Raw genomic sequence first — 27,046 nt, 5'->3', positions numbered from 1 at the left:
ATGTGTGTGTGCACGCGTGCCGTGTGAGATGATGTAAATGTCTATACCATAACTGGGTTTTATCAGTACATCTTAGATGCTCACATATACATAGTGAAGGGTATCTGATCAAGCCTTGCAGCTCTTTTTAGCAGTCCTCTGCTGTCGCGATTGCAACATGTTCTACACTTCAGATAGATTCGTGCTTCGTTTACATATTATTAGGAGTGTATCTAAAAACATATTTTCGCAGGTCTTCCCAATGTTCCCGAGGTTCCCCTTACGCACGTTCTGAATCACTTCAGTGGCAAGGATTGTTCACTGGTTGATATGTTAAGGGCCGAAGGAAGTGCACTGACATCTGCCACGGAGGCGTCAGGCGCTGAAAGCACAGAGGGGGACAACATAACTGTGTTTAGTTGGGATCTCTTGAGACCAGTTTTTCCCAGCTATGTGAGCAGTATCACTGCAAGGGGTATTATGCTCAAGGTGGAGAATTTCGTGGACAGGATAAAGTCAACAGAAAAGGCCTTCTACCTGGAGAGGGTTTTGCTGATGGAGGAAGACGTTCCTGAGCTTTGTAGGATGACCGCCACAGACAGATCATCCTGGCTCAAAGCACGTGAATATCGAATTACAGGGACTAAGGTACCGCAAGGGATGCTAGGACATCTCTGCCATCTGCATATTCTACTTACCTTTTTTTGGTCTCGCGTGCTGTCAGGATTTCTGTCTGCAGTGGTTCACCTATGGTTGCTCAGAGTGCTTAATCTTTCGCTTTCTGCATTGTCTTTATTTACTTTTAACTTTTTCCCATTTACGTATTACGTTGGCGCCCGCAAAGCTATCATTTGCTGTTTGTCTTGCAGAGCCATCAGATATTACGGTGGACACAGTCGCCTGAGGAGCTGGCAGGAAAGATTATAAATGCCATCCCTGTCAGGACAACAGCTATGCAGTATGGAGTATGCATGGAGCCACTTGCACGGCAAAAGTTTGAATCCGTGTCTGGGGTCACTGTCACACAGCTAGGACTGGTCGTCAACTCTGATGATCCGTGGCTTGCTTGCTCTCCAGACGGGATTTTCAGGTAGTTTACATGCGAATTCAGAAATCCTTAGTGCCGGCATTTAGGGTGTGCTTCTAATTGTGCTCCTGCATCTCACTGATTTGAACCCATCTTTTATAGGGATGAAGCAGGCAACGTCTGTTTGCTGGAGATAAAGTGTCCGTATAGCAAACGAAAGGGCAGTGTCCTCGAGCGTCCGCTGCTTGCCTACATCCAGTGCAATCCAGACTACAGCTTAAGGAAGTCACACCCATATTATACACAGATACAAGTGTCACTGTACGTCTTAGGGCTTCATAAGTGCATTTTTTTTTTTGTTTACTCGGACACTGATTATTTGATGCTTGAGATATGTCGCAGTGACGACTTCCTGAGGGACTCCGTGCCGCACTTAAGGGAATTCTATTTTGTACACTTTCTGCCAGCGCTGGTAGACAGATACACCATATAATTTATGCACCATGTGTAAATTGATGAAAAACCGTGTCAATGTGGATGACTGCATGAAAAGCCTTTTTATTAAAATTGCATTGTTTCATCATTTTTACGAAAGATTCCTGGTTTCACATTAGTGATTACACATATCACATGCATTATCTTGTCCATATGTTCTGCCAGGTCATGAGGAATTCTTCGGTTTAAAATGTCAAAGATTCTCAGTCTTTGGATTACCCTTTCCACATGTATCCGCACAGATGCAGTTTCATACGTTGCGTCCACTTCTGCCTCAGTAAACTGTGGCTTCGTGGCAAACGGGGGCATCACTAGCGTTGCTTTCTGTTGTCCAACACCAGTCCGGATTCCAGGGAAGCCCTTATCTGCCAGCACGAGGTCTCCAGGCTCTAGCCGTGGTAGAAGACCAGCTTCCACTGTAATGTTGGTGTCACTGGCTCTTCCTCCAAAGCCTGGGGATAAGAATGTCACCAGACCATTCGGTGCTATTCCTATCAGGTACTTCATTGTATACGTCCCCTTGTAGTGGGAGTACCAGAGGTTCTGTGCTTGGACCCCTGCTGGTGTCTCTGCTTTCAATTCTGTGCAGTCTATTATTATCCGGCAATTCGGGTACAACAAGCGAAAACTTGGGGGCATTGTTGCCTGTACTGCAGCCTTGCTTGGCCAGTACAGCCAGGATTTTGTTGCTGCACAGACATGAAAGAGGACATGCTTGAATGCCTTTGCTGCTGTCGTTCGGTGTATCCCGAAGAGAGATGCCAAACACGAAAAGGGCACCCCATGCTTTAACTTGATGAGGAAGAGCAAAAGCTTGTCATTCACATGGAGTTCTCGAGGTTGGCGTCCTGAGTCTGGGAGTAGGCTCTGCAGGAGGGACAGAACCTGTGGATGAACATTGTTTAACAGTATTAGCCACTGGTGACCAGTATTCCTTTTATCAGCTCCTATAATCACATGCACACACAGTTCACTTACCATGAGCGTCACTCCTGTCAGGTCAATCAGCCGCTGCTCGTTATCTGCAATGGACTTATAGCCTCCGAAGTATGGCTCCTTGTATGCTGTGCCAGTGCTCTTGGTCTCATACTGACGCTGTGGACAACTGATGCCGTTGTCAACCATGGAGACACTGCTGACCTGAACGGCGACGCTCGTGTCATAGTGGTCGCAGTAGAAGGCAGAAATGTTCGAACTTCCACTTGACTCTTCAGTCATTGTAGATGCCTATTGAAATTGTACACTTTTAAGAGTCTGGGAGGAGCTATGGGTGCACAAAAAGATTTCAGTATACCTCCTTCAGTGGCGGTTCATCTTCATGTGACGTACACATATCAGGGTCCTGCATTTCAAATACATCTTCTGTATAGGACACACGGAAAACTCGTTATGATCGCCTCCCTCGTCTTCCCCGGTGGGCTCCAAGCTCTGGGTGCTCACGGCACCACACTCCCTGCGTCGTTTAGCCCTGCACCAGTTATGCGAAAAATGTATTCTGAACTGTCAAGTAAGCTGTATTATTTATAAACGACCTTGTAACCACAAGAAGTAATGAATGATGAGTAGGGATATTGATAAACCATTGGGGGGGGGGGGGGGGGTAACACACTAAACTCAGAAAAGCACTGGATTACCTTGCGTAGCGATCAGACGATGGAGTCGACCGCTTCCTGTACACGTCGGGGAAGATGGACGGGTTGTAAGCCGGATGCCTCTCCTCATCAGACTTGACATTTCCCACGAAATGCTTACTGCAAATCCTTGAGTGCTTTGTCGGCTCCCACAACTTGCCAGTGCTCCTGCAGAATGGAAAAGTTAGCAATTACAAGCTATTACAAGTCAGCAACCCCCCGGTGAACTACGTCGGTTACACAACTCACGTCTCTCGGCGAACAAGTTGGATCCAAGTTGCACGTCGGTCCTTCTCGTAGGTTTTCCATGGAAAACTGTAAAGTCTGATACTCGGAGAATTGGCGTAGGTCGCGTTGCACCCAACTATGCAGCAGTTGTTGTGACTTGGCATTCTCGCTGCCTAAACAAACCCCAGCGAACGAAGAAGCCGCCGCACAAGCGCGATTGCCAAGGCTTCCTCGTGCTAAACAACGGACGCCCTCCCGACGCTGTTCTCGGGCGTCCCGCGTGGGGGCGCGCCGGTCGCAGCGAAACACGCCGGCTCGGTCCCTATAAGAAAGAGGCGCGACCTGTCATTCAAATTGAGCGTTTTTCATTGTCGCTGTTTTCTATGCGGGCCACCATGACACCAAAATTTTCCCGAAAATGGCGGCGTAGCTTGAAACGGCGAAGCGAGGATTTCATGACCAATTCTTTTCACAAATTACGCCAATTTTGTTCCGCAAGTGTACATTCTGTTGCAATTCACTTTTAAATTACGCTCCATTGTCGATGTTTACCAGAAAATAACATAGTAACGACAGCAACCACAGGCAAATAGCAAGAAAAACGCTAGGGATTGCCAAAAATTTGCATTTTATGACATACTTTTATTCATGTACACACCTTTGCCCAATCTTGATTTAATCATGTTGTTTTATAGTTAAAATACGTATAATACCGGCAGTCTGTTCCAACTAGCGGTTCTACCGGCCAATCAGTTCTGCTAGCATACACTTCTGCTTCTGCTACTTCTCCCTTCTGCTATTCTGCGTCTTCCCGACATGCCCCTCTCCATCCAGATGGCGCCATTAAAAGTGGACGCAAAATCCATTATATTGCTTGGTCGTCAGGGAATATCCTATTCAATCCAATCCAATCCAGTTTCCCGATGGCACCCGGTGAATAGAGGTAATTTATAGCTTGGATAGCCTGGGATTAATAGCGCACTGCATTCTGCCTCATGATTGGCCAGAGAGCTGAGAAAGTGGGTGGAGCTCCAGGTATAGGCAGGTCCCATTAATGGCCAGACTTCCTTTGGCTTACACGGCTCTGCTACCTTGGGGACTGTAATGGCATAATTCCTTCGTGCGCAATGTCGCCGACAGGGGACTGCTCGGCCACGGGCTGGAGATTTTAGACCCAACCGTGTCCCCAACAGTACCTCAGAACCCCAGACCTTGCTGTGGTTTTTTAAGGTTTCACCTCAAGACCTCAGAGGGGGGGGGGGGCAGGCCGTAGCTCTCATGGGGTTACCTCAGCGAATCTTTAAAGAATCACAAAGAAACTTTAATCAGAATGTAATAAGGGATTACAGAAGGGGAAACTATGATGCAATGCGTCAGGAACTGGTGGCTTTTGTCACCACCTTCTCCCATTATTCTCTAAGTCATTCTCCGGAGGAGAACCAGCAGTTATTCAGGAACAAGCTTGACGAACTAACAGACAAACATATACCTTTAATATCCTTCCGTTCGAGTGAACGGTGCCCCTGGTTCCACTCAAAGCTGAAAACATTAGCTAATAGGAAGAAGCGCTTGTATCGTCGTGCCAGAACTTCTAACACCAGTATTGCTTGGGGTAAATATTACCAGACGGCCAGGGAATTCAGACTACAAGTACAGAAAAGTAACGAGAAATTTTATTCTGAAGACCTTCCCTCCTTGCTCTCGTCCGACCCAAGGAAGTTTTGGTGTACCATTGCGCCCGCTGAGTCCAACCGTATCACAATTTTTGGTAGCAACGGCATGCCCGTTAGCGATGTAGACAGTGCCTGTTGCTTTAATGACTACTTCTCTTCCGTTTTCACCAACGAGGATCCGGGCCCTCTCCCACCACTATCACTCGCTGCCACTGCAGGGATGCCCATGATAACTGTATCGACTAATGGCATAATCAAAATCATCGAAAATATGAAGCTATCATCATCAGCAGGTATAGACGGCATCAATAGTTAGTTGCTTAAAAACATTAAAGCAACTGTCGCTGTAATACTGTCACTCATTTTCGCACAATCTCTAAGTAGCGGCTATGTTCCCGCTGATTGGAAGGTAGGTAAAGTTATTCCGGCGCACAAATCGGGACCACGTCATGAGGTATGTAATTACCGCCCAATATCACTCACGTCAGTTCCTTCCAAGCTGTTAGAACACATAATTTTTTCTAACGTAATGTCCTTTTTAGAATCAAATAACTTGCTCCACCCGCGCCAGCACGGATTCCGAAAGGGTCTCTCATGCGAGACACAACTAGTCGAATTCACTAGTGACTTACACAGTATAATGGAGTCTGGTCTCCAGATTGACGCCATATGTCTGGATTTCTCCAAGGCCTTCGACCGCGTACCCCACAACCGTCTACTTTATAAACTCTCCTGCTATGGCATCCATCCAAACTTAATTGAATGGATTCATCATTTCCTCACATCCCGTGTCCAATTCTGCACAATCAACAACGCCTGCTCCCCCTTAAAGAATGTCACATCCAGCGTCCCACAAGGCACTGTACTTGGCCCCCTCCTATTTCTACTCTACATCAATGACCTCCTTCTGGAATGCAACTCATCCATCCGACTTTTTGCTGACGACTGTGTTATATATAGGGCTATCTCCACGAGCCATGACCAAGACATGTTACAACATGACATGGATAAAATTTCGGACTGGTGCTCATCATGGCAAATGCATCTAAATAACACCAAATGTAAAATCGTTCACTTTTTCAAGGAAGCGTAGTAGCCTGCATTATAATTATCAGGCTAAATCAGAAGCTCTCAAGACCTGTGATTCGTACAAATATCTTGGTGTCTTGCTAACCGCAGTCCTGGAGTGGAGCTCTCATATTAACCCTATAACCGCTGAAGCTAACCGAACCCTAGGGTATCTTAAACGTAATCTCCGCCCTTGGCCACCACAGGTACGGCTCCGAGCCTACGAAACATTTGTAAGACCAAAACTTGAGTATGCATCTGCCATATGGAACCCCCACCAGCATTATTTAATCGCCTCCCTCGAGGCGATTCAAAACAGGGCTGTACGTTTTATTACCTCATCTTACTCCCGCTTCACAAGTGTATCTGCCCTTAAGTTTCACCATAATATAGCTCTCCTCTCCACCAGGCGCCGAATTGCGTCACTATGCCTCTTACACAAGATTTACCACAACACCACACTTCACACTAACCTGCTTCTCCCACCTGATTACATTTCCAACAGGGTTGATCATGGTAAAATGATTAAGCTTGTTCACTGTCATTCTAATCACTGCCAGCAATCATTCATTCTATCTGCAGTCAGGGAGTGGAATGCACTACCTGAGCTTATCATCAACATTACTGACCCCCAGTCATTTCGCCGTCACTTATGTTCACACTTCCGTGTAACATGATATTTTTCTATGCTTGACGTCCAGTGCTTTATGTACTTTCTTCCTTGTTGTTATTTTTTTTTTTGTAAGTTCGTGTGCTTGCTATCCTATTTTGTTTCTTCGCCCATCCCTCATGTAATGCCCTCGGGCCTTTGAGGTAATGGAAATAAATAAATAAATAAATAAATCTTGAGGATCAACATAGGGCCTCACACCTTGGTACACCACCGTTGAGAATTTCTGTGGAAATTTCTCAGGGGCCTTTTTCTTTGGAGAGGTTCGCAAATTTTTTTAGTAGGATTTAGTTTGTTGGTTGACTTTTAATTATGTTCATTTCATTAAATTGTCAACGTTAATTTGGCCTACACCAAACCGCAGCGCCAAAATGTGAAATTTCAATTGTGTCATCCACATGAACCATGAGGAAGGCATAAATTTAATTATATTCGGCGATAAATTAAAGCTCTGCTAACACAAAGCGCTCACAACTTGTACACCAATAGGAGTATTACACAAAAATCCTTATGAAAAAAATTGCTAACAAGAGCTGGAGATTATAATTCATATTCCTAAAACCCGAGGCTAGGGAACTACGAAAACAGAGGGCGTCTGTTTTCCTAGCCACGGAGGTCTTCGTAGTATGCAAACAGAAATAACATTACTCGTGTGACAAACACACTACAGATATTTGCAGGACTAGTCATCTGAATACCCAATAAGCGCAATATAGGATATATTGTAGGAGTTCACGCGTGAATTTCTATGGAATATCTATGAATATCCATGGAATATCTAGGCTAGAATGGATAGGTAAAATTGCAAACAGGAGTTGTTGCGATACTTTCTGCTTCTATGAGCTTCAAACAAGTCGGTGTATGGCATTACAATGAAGTGTTGCGCAAAGAATCTACAAAAGATGGGATATTTGGGTTCGTTCAGTTTTGAAAAAAAGAAGAAAGAACGACGCGGGAAACATGCGTCGGTGTCGTTTTTACAGCTCCCCTCAGTGGCTTTGCTCGAGCCAAAGCATCCATATTTCTCCCTCTTTTTTATTGGTTCGGGAGGGGATACTCTAGGAGGGGCCGTACACTAATACCACGGTCCCTTGATAGCTTTCTGGTCATGCAGCTCCGTCAAAAAGTTGGCCTAGGGACAACGGGAGCCGCGTGGTGGCGCCGCGATCGGAACACGGTAGAATCTCCCACTCGGGCCAGTCATGGGAACGGCAGATGCAGTGTTTTTGCGCTTTTCCAGACAACCTACGAGAAAATTATTTGTTGCAATGGTTTCCTGCTACGTTGCAACAACTATAATCGAATAATCGTTTTCTGTTCGGCATTATTTTATGCGGAAAACTGCTGCCGACCATTTCGAGTGGCACGGATGTATTGTCGCGAGTCTCCTATCTTCAAACCCTCAACCGGAGATTCTAGCCCAGTTTATGTGCATAGGGCACGGTGGTAAGGTGATCTGTGCTTTACTTAGCGCGTACAGTATACCTCTTACAGTTAATTGCGGACAGGTGCTGCGCCCATGACGGCGTACTAATTGACGCGATCGGCCGATCGCAATCACACCAGTCCTTTCACGAGGTACCAAAGGAGTTACACTCAATTGTTGCCGCGAAGCTGATGAAGTCAAAAGTATAGCGTCTAAAAAGATCCCGACTGACAGACATGTCACGAAATTTAACCGCTGTGTCCTTGTCGTTCATCTCTTGTTTTAGTAATCTATCGTCTCGACCTCATTTCTTTTACGAGGCTGAAAGGAACCGCCACACTCTAAAAACTGAACTTCACCGCATAGCACGCTCTGCGCCAACCATTGCCACGAATGATTGGGTTATCGCTTCTGATTCGAGGAGAGAGAGAGAGGCGTACACCTTTTTGTGTCAATTATCATATATCCAAATTGACACAAAAAGGCGTACGCCTCCCTCTCTCCTCGAATCAGAAGCGATAGCTGTATCATTCGTGGCAATGGTTGGCGCAGAACGTGCTATGCGGTGAAGTTCAGTTTTTAGAGTGCATGTATCCGACATGCTTCCGTGAATCAATCTCGAGCGCCCTTTTTATCCTGCCATGCTAAACAACTTTAATAATGCGTACTTTATTTAGCGTGTAAAGGACGTTCTACAGTTAATCGCAGACAGTTACATGACCACTCAGAGGCCGCGTTCACATGTAGCAACTCGGTAGCCCACAAGCAACCTTACGGCGACAGGAGAGTGTGGGTTCAAATCCAACTGGCGGAGTCTTTTCCTTATACCCGTTTGTCAAATTATAGTCTTTTTTTGCACGAACAGATTATTATTACCTTCTAGAATGGCAATTGACATATTTTCGTGACGTTCGTAAAAGAAAGAAACAAGTCTTTTCTGAGCTGCACGTGCAGGATTTGAACCCGTGAATGCACGAACGAAATCCTCCACGCCCTCGGGAGCCACGTGACAGTGCTCCTCTCGCTGACTGGCCAGCGCGCGAGCAACTTTTCAAGTTTTCGTTCGAGGAGCGATTTCGTGCAACTCGAGTTGCTGGAGGTTGCCGGTGTCGGCCGACTATACCAATAACTCCAAAGTTGCTCATAGTTGCTGGAAAAAGCTGCCCCGTGTGAACGCTGCCTTAGCATTTGACGCGATCACTAGATCGCGATTACACGATTATTACAAATGTTGACATCCCTGGGAGCCAAATCAGCTCAAAAGCTCCAGTTGCATGAGTAATTTTCTTTTGAGATTCTATCCATAAAAGCACTGAATTCGTTGTTGGTGTCTACGGCAGACGCTTTCTTTTTACGGGGCTGTTTCCCGGGCATCGTTATCTGACGGAACGGCTTCGCAGATTCGGGTGCTCAGATACGAAGGCAGCCGTCGAATATGCGCGGCACTGCATCTTCTCGAAGCTTTGACTTTCCACGCTTGTGCAGCACTTCATCACCGTCGATGACGACTTCGTCGTGCCATACGGCATCGCTGTAGTCAAAGTGCTTCTCGCAGACACGTGTGTGTGGAGAGTCAAAACTGAACTGCCCACTATCAATGCGATGGATGGCACGTTTCCACTTCTCACGCTTGTCAGATAACGCAGGAAACGCGAACATGGATACCTTGCCACCCCCCCCCCCCCCCCCCCCCCCCCGAATACCCAGAGCGACATTTGGTAACACAGCATGTCTCTGGCATGCTGCTAGCACACGGTTATAACCGTGTATTCACACGAGCGCCTTTTCTGACTGCGCAGCGACTGAAGGAGGAGAAGGAGGTAGCAGCATTATCACGCAACCATCCAACCATTCGGTCGCGGGCGGAGCTTATCGCACAGCAGAATCTACACTCTTAAAAATGAACTTCACCGCATAGCACGCTCCTAACCAACCATCATCTCAAATGATATCGTTATTTGCCCTGATTTGTTGAAAACGGGAGGCGTACGCCTTTTCTGTGACAATTATGAACAGCATAAGTGTCACAAAAAAGGCGTACGCCTCCCGTTTTCAACAAATCAAGGCAGATAACGATATCATTCGAGATTATGGTTGGCTAGGAGCGTGCTATGCGGTGAAGTTCATTTTTAAGAGTGTATGAAGCGCACACGTTTTTATTGTATTTTTGGCGAGATATCAAAGAGCCTTGTGCAACATCACTGCGCTCAGCAGCTCCGTCCGTCAGAAAGAAGCACACGGATAGTTTGTTCGCGGGGCACAGAATCTGACGACTGACGCGCAGAAGGAGGACGGAGCGAAAAAGAAAGCCACCCTCTGTTGCCAATGTTACAAGCTCTATTATTTTTTATCTATTACACCAGGTAGAGCAACATCCGATCTTGTGGAAGCTCGCCGATGAGCAAAACCGAAATGTACCGAGGAAACATGCCATGTGGGAAAAGATCGCTCTTGAAATGGAAAAGAGACACCCGGATGTCGAAGCAACGGTAGATGTGTACATCAAAACACTTTTTGGGTCCCCATATTCACGGCGCAGTCGTTGTATCAGTTGCTGTTAATTAATAATAACGAGTTGGCAGCATTCGCGTTCCAAACCAAAAGGTATCGGCTCAGGACGCTAGCATTTTGGTTTAAAAACGAGAAATGTATGAGCAGTATCGCACGCCGGGTAAGACAAAGGGGTGCAAAATTTTATCCCCAAGCCGGCCACTGTGGGGTCACGCATATTCATAGTTGCCTGGCATCATAAATTAACCATGTAATGGTATAATATTTTAGGGCTGTCATTACACAAGCCTACATGGCAGCTCCCCGGGGTCATCATCACGTCATGCGGCGTATTCACGGGAGGCCACTGTGTGCATACATCGTGTTCTGACAAGCACCAACGAAAACGATCAGTTGTAATAAAGGGAGTCAGTTTTCCGCGGTTTCACTATTCTTACGTGTTTCCCATTCATCGCGGCCACACAGTTTGAGAACTGCCAGAGCGCTTTAGAGTAACCCCTGGACAAAGCTATAGTGCGGAAGATGCAACACTTACGTGATGGCGTCTCGCTTTGTCATGACATTATTTCATAATTAGTCACTAGAAGAGCTTCCTATATAACGCGATATGCAAAAAGTGCCGATTCATGAATTTCGTTTTGTTCCATAATTTTATATGTATGTATGGGACGGTAACGTCCCTCCACCAAAAAAATAGGAAAAGAAACAGATCATAAGGGTTGTTTGAGTGGGTGTGAACTCTGCCTCGCTATGCCACCGGAATGAGTAGTAGACACAAAAACATGGCCTGTCCAACGTCTAAAGCAATGGGGCCAATGAAACGCAGGAATTGGAAGCTACCAAAGCTAGCCGAAAAAAAAAAGCAAGACGGATGGAGGATAGAGGATGAAGGGTGGAGATGCGTTGAGGGTGCATGAGTTCGTCGAGGAGAGCAAAGTATTAGATGGGCCGTTGAGCAAGACCTCCCTTCTGCAGAAAGAGGACAAGGTTTCTTGCTTTAGCGGAACGTACAGCAGAGGGACCACCAGAGACACACACACAATTGACACAAAAAGGTGTACGCTCCACTCTGTCCTCCAATCAGAAGTGAGAGCCCTATCATTCACGGCAATGATTGGCGCAGAACTTGCTATGCGGTGAAGCTGTTTTTACTGTGTTCGAAAGGTGCGACCTTTACGCCACAGCCGTGTCTGCTTTACACCACACTCAACACCGTCAGACTGCTGCGGAGTCACGGTAAAAAACGATGACGCACAGCTTTCACAGTACTCTCTCCTACACTCTTTCCCGCTCACTCTTATATACGAAGGTTTTATGCATTTAGAGGCATGTTTAAGCGCACATAATTCGAACGAACCTGCTGCAGACGGGTTACGGAAAGACGATCACTGGCTAGTATACTGTCCCGCATATTGGCCTGTATAGTCTCCTTTAGCGCTTTGCTATGCGGAGCAGAATGTATTTAAAAGTGGCCGCATCGATGCTCAAAACCTTGCGGTAGACAAATGGGTCCTCGCGTCGTAGCTCCCGTAGAAGGCTATTTTGCAGACCGTACTCTTTCCTCAGCAACCATTCATTCGTCCATAGCTTCTTTAACCGCTTCTTTTCGTGTCAGCATTCACTATCGTCAATGAGAAAAGCAAGAGCCACAAATTTTCGCTTTCTTTCGTCCATTGTGTACCAAGCGCCGTGCACATAAAATTGATGCTGCAACGTTCAACCGCAGCGCGAACGTAATCCCCGGCTTCCCCAGCATCTGAGCCGACATCACATTGGAACACTAGCTGTGTAGGCGTTCCAAAAGGGCGTAGCCTCAGCGCCTTATCATTTACCCCTCTCGCTCCTTCAGTCGCTGCGCCGTCAGAAAACACGCTCGTGTGAATACACGGTAACGCGACAACATCCGAAAAACGTGTACTGCAATGGGAGACGCAGGCGTCTCTTTCCCGCGTTCCGATGGCAGCGCCACCACGCGGGCGCTCCGGTCCCTGGGCAAAGCTTCCCCATAGAGTTACGGAGAAGCTGCGTGACCAATAAGCTATCAAGGGACCCTGCTAATACCCTTGTAACGCGGTCATCCTTAACCATGGTTAGACACACCGGCGTTACTGATAACCGCCGTTCGCCACAGTTACACGGCCGACCTAACTGCAGTTACGCCGCTAACGGCGGTTAGAGCAAACGGAGCTAGGCAACCTCGGTTTAGGCTGCCAAACCAAGAAAATGGCGGCGAGCATGTCGACGGAACAGTGCGGTGAGAACGGAACCGTGCGGATATTTGGCCATGTAGTTTAAAAAGGAGGTCGATACAGGAAAAGTATGTTAGGGATATATTATTCAATCATTTTATATGTAGCTGTAATTTTTAATTTTATTTCTAAGTGCTCAGTTTAGTAAATATTAATCCGCGGGATTGAAACCCCGTGACCACACCAGACTGTGATGATACACGCCGTGTAACAGCAGCGAACGGTAGTTTAGGATAACCGCGTTTAGGTAGGGTAACGGCGGTTATTGAGAACCAAGATTAAGAATGACCGTGTAACAAGGAATCCGCGGTTCGGGGAATCGCCTCCCTCTGCTTAGAGCAGTTACGCGCCTGCTTCCATGACCTGCGTGTGTATTCGCCTGGCACTGTGTGCCACTTATTAATAAGGTGTCATGCTGACGTGTCGATACGTGAGGCTCTTGACGACATTCGAGTGTTTGCTTCTGTGGACAACGTGAGGAAATTTTCTGAAGATAACAATACCACAGATTTTCAATGGGAGCACGGAATATCCAGTGCACGCTATTTTCCGGAACGACTGCGAGAGAACCCGTGGAAGCTTCTTTCTGGAAGGTACGTGAAGGATATTTTCTTGCATATAGTTTCTGCTGTATGTGTGTGCGTTCGTACGTTCGTCTTGTTTCAAAGGAAAACGTATGCTTGAATATCCTGTGAGTAGGAAGTTGCACTTTAAGTAGATGTAACTTTGAATTTCTAATATTTGTCGTATACTCGAGTATATACATGAGTATAAACGTATACTCATATTCTTGGTATGCATAGAGCTACTCAGCTTATTTGGAGGCTCTATGTGTGCCACTGGTCACAACCGTCTGCGTCTTAACAATTTACCGTAATTGACTTTTATAGTGTTGTCACTCCGGGGAGCGAATTACTTTCGTAGATGGAGACATGCTCACTCAATTTGGTACTCACTGTTCAGTATTTCATATATATTTTATTTCTAGGTGCATACCCCCAGTGCTTGAAGAGCAGAACGGAGCAAGGCGAAGTATCCAGAAAGAAAATGAAAAGAGTTCGTACGAAACAGAAGGACAATTAAAGTGTCTGAAAAAGTATTTAGAACACGACGACGTCAGTACCAATAAAAACGTATTTCAACACAAAGTCGTGCTACGGGCGCTTTCCGTTGTCCATGCCTTCAGGTCCACTCTGTGAAACATCAGGCTCTGAGTTAACCCCAGAACCTCATGCTCTGAGGCAATCTCAAGATCTCAGATGTCCCATAATACCTCACGACCCCAGACCCTGAGGTAACGTCAGGAAATATTTTCAATAAAGTTGGGGCGTACACTTTCGTAGTGATAAAAAAGAAAGGGCAACTTGGGACAAGGACAAGGAAGAGCACAAAAGAACTGCTGCCATTCCTTTTTATCATGCTGTTCTGTTACCAACTACCCCGCATTTCGAGGCTCGCACGCTTTCCTAGATAAGGTTAATTACACTATGAACGCGTCATCCTTCATGCCAGAATGCTGAGGAGAAAAGAATTATGCTTCTACGTATCGTACTTAGCGAGATACAAGCCACACTGTCGAACAAAGCGCAGACGTCAGAGAGCTCAGAGCAATTGCCATTGGCAGTCGTAAGCACGTGACTTCTCATGCGCTGCCTCACTGGAAAGGGCGCTGTGATGTCAGAGCCGCTTGAGTTTTGGTATTCGCGGTGCCTCCGTTTCTGTTACCCTCTTCGCTGTGAAACTGTCAATGCAGGTTCATGTCGCCTTTTACGGGGATAATTTGGGATTACCTGTCGCTGTTTTGTCTGCTGAGATACCGCCAGCCGACAGACGTTCAACCTGGCTGTAATTCTTGGCCCATGTCAGACCCACGTGCAACTGATGATGGAGTTCCTCTTGTCTACCGGATTACTTCAGACGCTGTAGAGTCATACTCTGTACCTCAATGACCGTTGGTGTTCCTTTCATGTGTTCTGTTTTCGTTTTTCACCTTCCATTTTTTTGTGGCGTAGTGCAGCGTAGCCAGTGGCGGAGAGCCCCATTGTTTGCACATAACTTTAACTTCATTCTTATATCTCACATCTCATGTTTCGCGTGTAATTTTGTAGTGTACTGCTCTTGTGGTGAATCACCCCAGGTCACAGTCATGATTTCCTTGTTGTTGTTGTTGTGAGGCATTTGTAGCCATACGCCGCATAATGGATACAAAACGCGCTACATGCTCAGTTGTGTACACACAGTCACGAACAAGATGATCGACAAGAAATGTGTGCAACAATATTCCAGCATTGGGGATCCTGCATTTCAAATTGCAATATCAAGAGTAAAGTGTCGCCCCTGGCAATGAAACCGTTCATTGATCGTCTTGTGATAAAATTGTTGTCGTTTGCAATATCGAAGCTTATATCAGCGAGGTCTGGGAATGACCGTCTTTCAAAATAGGATATCAACGACATGTCAGCTTCGGGGGTTTTCGTGGTCGGTCGAAAACGCTTTACGTTGTTAATGTACGTTTTAGCAAAATCGTACATTAATTTCCAGTCTCCATGCACCAGTTAACACTTAAAGCCGCCTCTTCTTGGGCTAGAATTCGGGAGTCGGTTGCACGCAAAACGAATATTTGAAATCGCGCAAACTTGCTCTGTATTCCTTCGTTTGTTGCAGGTGTGTGCCACATGGAGTTCGACAGCCTGGCGGGAAAGTACGGCAACTTCTCGTCACCGCGTTACCCCGAACCGTATCCAAACAACGCTCATTGCTACTATCTCTTCAAAGGACAGGAGTCAGAAACGCTCAAGATCACCTTCTTGCACTTCGACCTCGAGCCGCCATTTTCTAAAGGGTAATTAATTTTCTCACTTTACAAACAGAACTTCCCCATGAATATTCATACGGCATACGGCTTTCTGTGACAATCTGCGTTCATTCTAATGGTCATAAAAAGGCGCACGCCTCGCTTCATCCTTAAATAAGTGACAACGGTCTCCTGGAGTGTAGGCCGGCGGCTGTTATGTCGGAACTTTCTGGTTTTATAGCGTCGTGTGCATGCTGGCACAAGAGTTACGCCTCTACCCGATACAAGTTGCACGTCTTATGCGGAAGAAGAAATGTCTCGGATTGCCACATACGCACGCAGCTTGCCCGCCTCGATGCCACATATTAGAAATGTCCTCAATAAACTCTGTGTCTCCTCTACTTTTTCATTTATTCGGAATCATTTCGCATTTCGGAAATTGCGAGGCCTCGCGAACGCAAGAGCCGACGCTACTCAGTAATTGCAGTGATGCAGTCATATCAGCAATCAGTTGATGACTCGGTTTCAGTGTCGTGCTTACTTGGCTAAGGCGTCGGCTAAACATTACGGCAGAGCCACGTGGTGACACTTGTAACCGTGTATTCACACGAGCGTGTTTTCTGACGGCGCAGCGACTGAAGGAACGAGAGGGTAAATGATAAGGCGCTGAGGCTACGCCCCTCTGGAATGCCTACACAGATAGTGTTCCAATGTGCTGTCAGCTCAGATGCCGGGGATAAGTTCGCGCTGCGGTTGAAGGTTGCAGCATTAATTTTATGTGCACGGCGCTTGGTACGCAATGGACGAAAGAAAGCGAAAATTGGTGGCTTTTGCTGTTCTCATTGACGATAGTGAATGCTGCCATGAAAAGAAGTGGTTAAGGACGATATGGACGAAAGAATAGGTGTTGAGGGAAGAGCACGGTCTGCAAAATAGCCTTTTACGGGAGCTACGACACGAGGACCCCTGTGCCTACCGCAAGGTTTTGAGAATGGATGCGGCCGCTTTTGAATACATTCTGCTCCGCATAGCAAACCGCATAACGAGAGTATAGAGATGAATATGCGGGGCATTATATCTGCCAGTGATAGTTTTTCCGTAACCCATCTGCAGCAGGTTCCTTCGAATTATGTGCGCTTAAACATGCATGAAGAAGACCGAGAGACACGGACACAGAAGACAACACACGTAGGTTCTCAGTTCTCTTCTGTGTCCGTGTCTCTTGGTCTTCTTCATGGATCTATACCAGCTAGCCTGCACCCTTTCCCTTGTTTCTGTAGTGCTTAAACATGCCTCTAAATGCATAAAGCGTTCGTAAATAAGACTGAGCGGGAAAGACTATAGGAGAGAGTGCTATGAAGGCTGTGTGTCTTCGTTTTCTACCGTAACGCCGCAGCAGTATGATATTGATGAGTGTGCTGTAAAGCAGAGACGTCTGTGGCGTAAAGGTCGCACCTTTATTTATTTATTTATTTATTTATTTATTTATTTATTTATTTAGAATACGTTAAAGACCCAAACGTGTACAACATAACGGAGAAGTTGGGCGACAATAACACTGTGAAAACAGAAAAAGTAGTTAACATGATCGGCAAACAACAAAAGAAACGTCAAATACAGGGTGTCCCACCGAAAAGGGGCCAGGGGCTAAAGAAAAAACTGAGAGCTCTACACAACTGGAACCAACTGTACGTGCTTGGCAGTTGTGTAGTCTATCCAAAAATATTTTTTTCATCGCCCCTTGTCAATTAATTAGCGGTAATTAGTTTTCAAACTTTTTAATTATCGGTTTTAGCTCTCAGATGTCAATGAGGAAGTTGTAGTACATGCCGAAAAAGACACAACTGAAGTGGTTCGAGGTCGCTATGCTTGTGGTTTCGCTTTTTCCCAGGTTTAAAAGTTGGTTTCAGATGCCGGGTGGACCGCAGATCGCTGCTCACAATCCGGCACCCGCGCGCGACGATTCCAGCGCCCTCCGGCGTACATTCACCTTGAGATTAGCGCTTGGAGACCATCCTCGGGCCACGTCACACAAGAGGAAGATATTTCACCTGTTTCACGGCACACCTATCAGAGCGCACTGCCATGGTCGCGCGCGGGCGCCGAATCATGGGGAGCGCTCTGTGGTGCGCGCGGCATCTGAAACCAATTTTTAAACCCGGGAAAAAACAAAACCACAAGCCATAGCAACCTCGAACCACTTCAGCTGCGTCTTTTTCAACATGTACCACAACTTCCTCATTGACATCTGAGAACTAAAACCGATAATTAAAAAGTTAGAAAATTAATTACCGCTAATTAATTGACAAGGGGCGATGAAAAAAATATTTTTGGATAGACCACACAACTGCCAAGCACGTAGAGTTGGTTCCATTTGTGTAGAGCACTCCGTTTTTTCTTTAGCCCCTGGCCCTTTTTCGGTGGGACACCCTGTATACTTAAAAAAAAGGAAATACAACACTACGGTCATCAAGACATAATGCAAAAACCAGCAAGGAGGTACACATATAGATCCCGTGAACAACAGTACGAGAAAAAGAAAAAGGAAAAAAAAACGTAAAGAAGAGTCAGGGGAGAGATAACAAATTAGTGATGGCCGCCTGAAACTGGGGATGATTAGTGAAAAGTGCTACATGGCGGGGAAGGTCATTCCAGAGTCTTGACAATCGGGGAATAAACGACTGGAAGCATTAAAGGGTATTATACTTATGTAAGCAAACCTTATTTTCGTGATAATGACGTTCAGATACGTAGGAAGGGGACTGTAATAGAGATGTACTTTAGAACACAGTAAAAACAGCTTCATCGCATAACACACTCTGCGCCAACCATTGCCGCGAAGGCTCACTTCTGATTGGAAGACACAGTGGAGCGTACACCTTTTTATCTCAATGGTGTGTGTGTGGTAGTTCTGCCGCACGTTCTGCTAAAGCAAGAAACCTTGTCCTCTTTCTGCAGAAGGCAGGTCTTGCTCCAAGACCCATCTAACAGTTTGTTCCCTCCGACGAACTCATGCACCCTCTACACACCTGTATCCTCCATCCGGCTTGCTTCTTTTCTTCTTTTTGCTAAAGTCGTGACGACGCCCACTCCTGTGTGGAAAACAACGGCGAGCCGGTCCTGCCATAACCCCCCCCCTCCCTTGCGTCAATTCGGATATATGATAAGTGACACAAAAACCGTTCGCCCTCCTCTCTCTTCGAATCAGAAGCGATGACCCTATCGCTCGTGGCCATGGTTGGAGCATAGCCTGCTACGCCCTGAAGTTCAGTTTTTAGAGTGCAGAAATGGGATGGTTCAGGTACGATCCCTTCCTCTAGGAGCTTCCAATTCCTGCGTTTCATTGGCCGCATTGATTTAGGCGTTGGACAGGCCATGTTTTTGTGTCTACTGCCTTCGTGCTCTACTCATTGCAGTAAAACGTTCGTCGCATATACCGGTGGCACAGCGAGGTAGAGTTCACCACCATGAACCCGCACCGTTGGTAGTGCAATTAGAACGGGAGAAGAACCTCTCTTGGAAATGATCCTCTCCCACTCAAACAACCTTCCTTCCTTATATTTTCATTTCTTTTTCTTTGGGGGGGGGGGGGGTACGTTACCGCCCCGTCCATACATATAAAGTTATGGGACAAAACGAAATTTACGAATTCGCACTTTTTGCATATCGCGTTGTATAAGAAGCTCCCCCAGTGAATAATTACGAAATAATGCTATGGCAAAGCGAGACGTTCGTCAATATGTTGCATTTTTAGCACTAGCTTTATCCAGATTTAAAACACGTTACTTTGAAGCGCTGTGGCAGTTCCCAAACTTTATGGCCGCGATGGATGGTAAACACGCAAAAATAGTGAAACCGAGGAAAACTGGCTCCGTTTATTAAAACTGTTCGTCTTGTTGCTGCTTGTAAGGACACAATGTATGCATACAGCGGCCTCCCGCGAGCGCACTGCAAGACTTGATGGTGAACACAGGGTGCTACCTGTAAGCTTGTGTAATTACAGCCCTAAAACATTATAGCATTACACGGTTAATTTATGATGCAAGAGAACTATGAATATGCGCGACCTCCGCAGTGGCCGGCTCGTGGATTAAATTTTGAGCCCCTTTGGCTTACCTGGCGTGCGACATACTGGTCACACATTTTCTCGTTTTTAAACGAAACTACCAGCATCCTGAGCCGATACCTTTTGGTTTGGAATGCGAGCATGCAGCCAACTCGTTATTAACACTACGCCGTGAATATGGGGACCCAAAAAGTGGTTTGGTGTATATACATACCGTTGCTTCGACATCCAGGTGTCTGTTTTTCATTTCAAAAACGATCTGTTCTCACATGGCATGTTTCCATAGTACATTTCGGTATTGCTCATCGGCAAGTTTCCACAAAATCGATTGTTGCTCTACCAGGTGTATTAGATAAAAACAAAAGGGCTTGTCACATTGGCAACAGAAGTGGCTTTTTCTTTCTTTTTTTCGTCCTCCAGGAAGGCTCTGCGCGTCAGTCGTCAGATTCCTGTGCCCCGCGAACAAACTATCCGCGTGGTTCTTTCTGACGGACGGAGCTGCCGAGCGCAGTGATGTTGCACAAGGCTCTTTCATATCTCATCAAAAATAAGATAAGAACGTGCGCGCTTCCTAGATTCTGCTGTACGATAAGCCCCGCCCGCGACCGAATGGTTTGATGATTGGGTGATTACGTTATACCTCCTACTCCTCCTTCAGTCGCTGCGCAGTCAGAAAAGGCGCTCGTGTGAATACACGGTAACGGTATGACGGAGCTACAGACACAGTATTGGAAATTTTAATATTAAATCGAAGTACAGAATAACGCCGTCTAGGCACGGGAAATAAGGGATCAGTCTCTACAATTTGAAAGGCAGCATAACACGCATTGATCTCGGGGGATTACACTACGACGCCATACTCAGGGAGACACGACAAGGGAGTTAAGACAAGGGCGGATTCATACACCCGGTCCTTTGTCGGAGAGCGTATTGCGGGAGGGGAAAGAGGGAAATAAGGGATCAGTTTCTACAATTTGAAAGGATGCATAACACGCACTGATCTCGGGGGATTACACTACGACGCCATACTCAGGGAGACACGACAAGGGAGTTAAGACAAGGGCGGATCCATACACCCGGTCCTTTGTCGGAGAGCGTATTGCGGGAGGGGAAAGAGGGAAATAAGGGATCAGTTTCTACAATTTGAAAGGATGCATTACACGCATTGATCTCGGGGGATTACACTACGACGCTATACTCAGGGAGACACGTCAAGGCAATTAAGACAAGGGCGGATTCATACACCCGGTCCTTCGTCGGAGAGCGTATTGCGGGAGGGGAAAGAGGGAAATGAGGGATCAATTTCTACAATTTGAAAGGATGCATTACACGCACTGATCTCGGGGGATTACACTACGACGCTATACTCAGGGAGACACGTCAAGGCAATTAAGACAAGGGCGGATTCATACACCCGGTCCTTCGTCGGAGAGCGTATTGCGGGAGGGGAAAGAGGGAAATGAGGGATCAATTTCTACAATTTGAAAGGATGCATTACACGCACTGATCTCGGGGGATTACACTACGACGCTATACTCAGGGAGACACGTCAAGGCAATTAAGACAAGGGCGGATTCATACACCCGGTCCTTCGTCGGAGAGCGTATTGCGGGAGAGGAAAGAGGGAAATGAGGGATCAATTTCTACAATTTGAAAGGATGCATTACACGCACTGATCTCGGGGGATTACACTACGACGCCATACTCAGGGAGACACGACAAGGGAGTTAAGACAAGGGCGGATCCATACACCCGGTCCTTTGTCGGAGAGCGTATTGCGGGAGGGAAGAGAGGGAAATAAGGGATCAGTTTCTACAATTTGAAAGGATGCATAACACGCACTGATCTCGGGGGATTACACTACGACGCCATACTCAGGGAGACACGACAAGGGAGATAAGACAAGGGCGGATCCATACACCCGGTCCTTTGTCGGAGAGCGTATTGCGGGAGGGGAAAGAGGGAAATGAGGGATCTGTTTCTACAATTTGAAAGGATGCATAACACGCACTGATCTCGGGGGATTACACTACGACGCCATACTCAGGGAGACACGACAAGGGAGTTAAGAAAAGGGCGGATTCATACACCCGGTCCTTTGTCGGAGAGCGTATTGCGGGAGGGGAAAGAGGGAAATGAGGGATCTGTTTCTACAATTTGGAAGGATGCATAACACGCACTGATCTCGGGGGATTACACTACGACGCCATACTCAGGGGGACACGACAAGGGAGTTAAGACAAGGGCGGATCCATACACCCGGTCCTTTGTCGGAGAGCGTATTGCGGGAGGGGAAAGAGGGAAATAAGGGATCAGTTTCTACAATTTGAAAGGATGCATAACACGCACTGATCTCGGGGGATTACACTACGATGCCATACTCAGGGAGACACGACAAGGGAGTTAAGACAAGGGCGGATTCATACACCCGGTCCTTTGTCGGAGAGCGTATTGCGGGAGGGGAAAGAGGGAAATGAGGGATCTGTTTCTACAATTTGAAAGGATGCATAACACGCACTGATTTCGGGGGATTACACTACAACGCCATACTCAGGGACACACGACAAGGGAGTTAAGAAAAGGGCGGATTCATACACCCGGTCCTTTGTCGGAGAGCGTATTGCGGGAGGGGGAAGAGGGAAATAAGGGATCAGTTTCTACAATTTGAAAGGATGCATAACACGCATTGATCTCGGGGGATTACACTACGACGGTATACTCAGGGAGACACGTCAAGGGAATTAAGACAAGCGCGGATTCATACACCCGGTCCTTTGTCGGAGAGCGTATTGCGGGAGAGGAAAGAGGGAAATGAGGGATCAATTTCTACAATTTGAAAGGATGCATTACACGCATTGATCTCGGGGGATTACACTACGACGCTATACTCAGGGAGACACGTCAAGGCAATTAAGACAAGGGCGGATTCATACACCCGGTCCTTTGTCGGAGAGCGTATTGCGGGAGAGGAAAGAGGGAAATGAGGGATCAATTTCTACAATTTGAAAGGATGCATAACACGCACTGATATCGGGGGATTACACTACGACGCTATACTCAGGGAGACACGTCAAGGGAATTAAGACAAGGGCGGATTCATACACCCGGTCCTTTGTCGGAGAGCGTATTGCGGGAGAGGAAAGAGGGAAATGAGGGATCAATTTCTACAATTTGAAAGGATGCATAACACGCACTGATATCGGGGGATTACACTACGACGCTATACTCAGGGAGACACGTCAAGGGAATTAAGACAAGGGCGGATTCATACACCCGGTCCTTTGTCGGAGAGCGTATTGCGGGAGAGGAAAGAGGGAAATGAGGCATCAATTTCTACAATTTGAAAGGATGCATAACACGCACTGATATCGGGGGATTACACTACGACGCTATACTCAGGGAGACACGACAAGGGAATTAAGACAAGGGCGGATTCATACACCCGGTCCTTTGTCGGAGAGCGTATTGCGGGAGAGGAAAGAGGGAAATGAGGGATCAATTTCTACAATTTGAAAGGATGCATAACACGCACTGATATCGGGGGATTACACTACGACGCTATACTCAGGGAGACACGACAAGGGAATTAAGACAAGGGCGGATTCATACACCCGGTCCTTTGTCGGAGAGCGTATTGCGGGAGAGGAAAGAGGGAAATGAGGGATCAATTTCTACAATTTGAAAGGATGCATAACACGCACTGATATCGGGGGATTACACTACGACGCTATACTCAGGGAGACACGACAAGGGAATTAAGACAAGGGCGGATTCATACACCCGGTCCTTTGTCGGAGAGCGTATTGCGGGAGAGGAAAGAGGGAAATGAGGGATCAATTTCTACAATTTGAAAGGATGCATAACACGCACTGATATCGGGGGATTACACTACGACGCTATACTCAGGGAGACACGACAAGGGAATTAAGACAAGGGCGGATTCATACACCCGGTCCTTTGTCGGAGAGCGTATTGCGGGAGAGGAAAGAGGGAAATGAGGGATCAATTTCTACAATTTGAAAGGATGCATAACACGCACTGATATCGGGGGATTACACTACGACGCCATACTCAGGGAGACACGACAAGGGAGTTAAGACAAGGGCGGATCCATACACCCGGTCCTTTGTCGGAAAGCGTATTGCGGGAGGGGAGAGAGGGAAATAAGGGATCAGTTTCTACAATTTGAAAGGATGCATAACACGCACTGATCTCGGGGGATTACACTACGACGCCATACTCAGGGAGACACGACAAGGGAGTTAAGACAAGGGCGGATCCATGCACCCGGTCCTTTGTCGGAGAGCGTATTGCGGGAGGGGAAAGAGGGAAATAAGGGATCAGTTTCTACAATTTGAAAGGATGCATAACACGCACTGATCTCGGGGGATTACACTACGATGCCATACTCAGGGAGACACGACAAGGGAGTTAAGACAAGGGCGGATTCATACACCCGGTCCTTTGTCGGAGAGCGTATTGCGGGAGGGGAAAGAGGGAAATGAGGGATCTGTTTCTACAATTTGAAAGGATGCATAACACGCACTGATCTCGGGGGATTACACTACGACGCCATACTCAGGGACACACGACAAGGGAGTTAAGAAAATGGCGGATTCATACACCCGGTCCTTTGTCGGAGAGCGTATTGCGGGAGGGGAAAGAGGGAAATGAGGGATCTGTTTCTACAATTTGAAAGGATGCATAACACGCACTGATCTCGGGGGATTACACTACGACGCCATACTCAGGGAGACACGACAAGGGAGTTAAGAAAAGGGCGGATTCATACACCCGGTCCTTTGTCGGAGAGCGTATTGCGGGAGGGGAAAGAGGGAAATGAGGGATCTGTTTCTACAATTTGAAAGGATGCATAACACGCACTGATCTCGGGGGATTACACTACGACGCCATACTCAGGGAGACACGACAAGGGAGTTAACACAAGGGCGGATCCATACACCCGGTCCTTTGTCGGAGAGCGTATTGCGGGAGGGGAAAGAGGGAAATAAGGGATCAGTTTCTACAATTTGAAAGGATGCATAACACGCACTGATCTCGGGGGATTACACTACGATGCCATACTCAGGGAGACACGACAAGGGAGTTAAGACAAAGGCGGATTCATACACCCGGTCCTTTGTCGGAGAGCGTATTGCGGGAGAGGAAAGAGGGAAATGAGGGATCAATTTCTACAATTTGAAAGGATGCATTACACGCATTGATCTCGGGGGATTACACTACGACGCTATACTCAGGGAGACACGTCAAGGCAATTAAGACAAGGGCGGATTCATACACCCGGTCCTTTGTCGGAGAGCGTATTGCGGGAGAGGAAAGAGGGAAATGAGGGATCAATTTCTACAATTTGAAAGGATGCATAACACGCACTGATATCGGGGGATTACACTACGACGCTATACTCAGGGAGACACGTCAAGGGAATTAAGACAAGGGCGGATTCATACACCCGGTCCTTTGTCGGAGAGCGTATTGCGGGAGAGGAAAGAGGGAAATGAGGGATCAATTTCTACAATTTGAAAGGATGCATAACACGCACTGATATCGGGGGATTACACTACGACGCTATACTCAGGGAGACACGTCAAGGGAATTAAGACAAGGGCGGATTCATACACCCGGTCCTTTGTCGGAGAGCGTATTGCGGGAGAGGAAAGAGGGAAATGAGGGATCAATTTCTACAATTTGAAAGGATGCATAACACGCACTGATATCGGGGGATTACACTACGACGCTATACTCAGGGAGACACGACAAGGGAATTAAGACAAGGGCGGATTCATACACCCGGTCCTTTGTCGGAGAGCGTATTGCGGGAGAGGAAAGAGGGAAATGAGGGATCAATTTCTACAATTTGAAAGGATGCATAACACGCACTGATATCGGGGGATTACACTACGACGCTATACTCAGGGAGACACGACAAGGGAATTAAGACAAGGGCGGATTCATACACCCGGTCCTTTGTCGGAGAGCGTATTGCGGGAGAGGAAAGAGGGAAATGAGGGATCAATTTCTACAATTTGAAAGGATGCATAACACGCACTGATATCGGGGGATTACACTACGACGCTATACTCAGGGAGACACGACAAGGGAATTAAGACAAGGGCGGATTCATACACCCGGTCCTTTGTCGGAGAGCGTATTGCGGGAGAGGAAAGAGGGAAATGAGGGATCAATTTCTACAATTTGAAAGGATGCATAACACGCACTGATATCGGGGGATTACACTACGACGCTATACTCAGGGAGACACGACAAGGGAATTAAGACAAGGGCGGATTCATACACCCGGTCCTTTGTCGGAGAGCGTATTGCGGGAGAGGAAAGAGGGAAATGAGGGATCAATTTCTACAATTTGAAAGGATGCATAACACGCACTGATATCGGGGGATTACACTACGACGCCATACTCAGGGAGACACGACAAGGGAGTTAAGACAAGGGCGGATCCATACACCCGGTCCTTTGTCGGAAAGCGTATTGCGGGAGGGGAGAGAGGGAAATAAGGGATCAGTTTCTACAATTTGAAAGGATGCATAACACGCACTGATCTCGGGGGATTACACTACGACGCCATACTCAGGGAGACACGACAAGGGAGTTAAGACAAGGGCGGATCCATGCACCCGGTCCTTTGTCGGAGAGCGTATTGCGGGAGGGGAAAGAGGGAAATAAGGGATCAGTTTCTACAATTTGAAAGGATGCATAACACGCACTGATCTCGGGGGATTACACTACGATGCCATACTCAGGGAGACACGACAAGGGAGTTAAGACAAGGGCGGATTCATACACCCGGTCCTTTGTCGGAGAGCGTATTGCGGGAGGGGAAAGAGGGAAATGAGGGATCTGTTTCTACAATTTGAAAGGATGCATAACACGCACTGATCTCGGGGGATTACACTACGACGCCATACTCAGGGACACACGACAAGGGAGTTAAGAAAATGGCGGATTCATACACCCGGTCCTTTGTCGGAGAGCGTATTGCGGGAGGGGAAAGAGGGAAATGAGGGATCTGTTTCTACAATTTGAAAGGATGCATAACACGCACTGATCTCGGGGGATTACACTACGACGCCATACTCAGGGAGACACGACAAGGGAGTTAAGAAAAGGGCGGATTCATACACCCGGTCCTTTGTCGGAGAGCGTATTGCGGGAGGGGAAAGAGGGAAATGAGGGATCTGTTTCTACAATTT

The 27,046-nt window shown here is 47.0% G+C and overlaps 2 protein-coding genes across 3 annotated transcripts in view; one reads left to right on the top strand and one right to left on the bottom strand.

Annotated features, from left to right (window-relative positions):
• Nucleotides 1-27,046, top strand: part of LOC135373116 (membrane frizzled-related protein-like) — a 608,751-nt gene that overhangs the window by 486,788 nt on the left and 94,917 nt on the right. For both annotated transcript variants that reach the window (XM_064606387.1, XM_064606386.1), the window contains one exon: nucleotides 15,622-15,799. In XM_064606387.1, the coding sequence (XP_064462457.1) occupies nucleotides 15,622-15,799 (178 nt within the window). The remainder of the gene's footprint in view (nucleotides 1-15,621; nucleotides 15,800-27,046) is intronic.
• On the bottom strand, nucleotides 1,568-3,524 carry LOC135373096 (uncharacterized). The gene is made up of 5 exons (XM_064606376.1): nucleotides 3,382-3,524; nucleotides 3,136-3,300; nucleotides 2,879-2,969; nucleotides 2,480-2,728; nucleotides 1,568-2,386 (listed from the first exon to the last, which is right to left on the bottom strand). Exons 1-5 carry the CDS (start codon nucleotides 3,522-3,524, stop codon nucleotides 1,568-1,570), a joined length of 1,467 nt encoding a protein of 488 aa, XP_064462446.1.

This window comes from Ornithodoros turicata, unplaced genomic scaffold (genome assembly GCF_037126465.1).
Source record: "Ornithodoros turicata isolate Travis unplaced genomic scaffold, ASM3712646v1 Chromosome21, whole genome shotgun sequence".
NCBI classification, from domain to species: domain Eukaryota; kingdom Metazoa; phylum Arthropoda; class Arachnida; order Ixodida; family Argasidae; genus Ornithodoros; species Ornithodoros turicata.
This window is presented reverse-complemented; position numbering and strand designations above follow the sequence as displayed.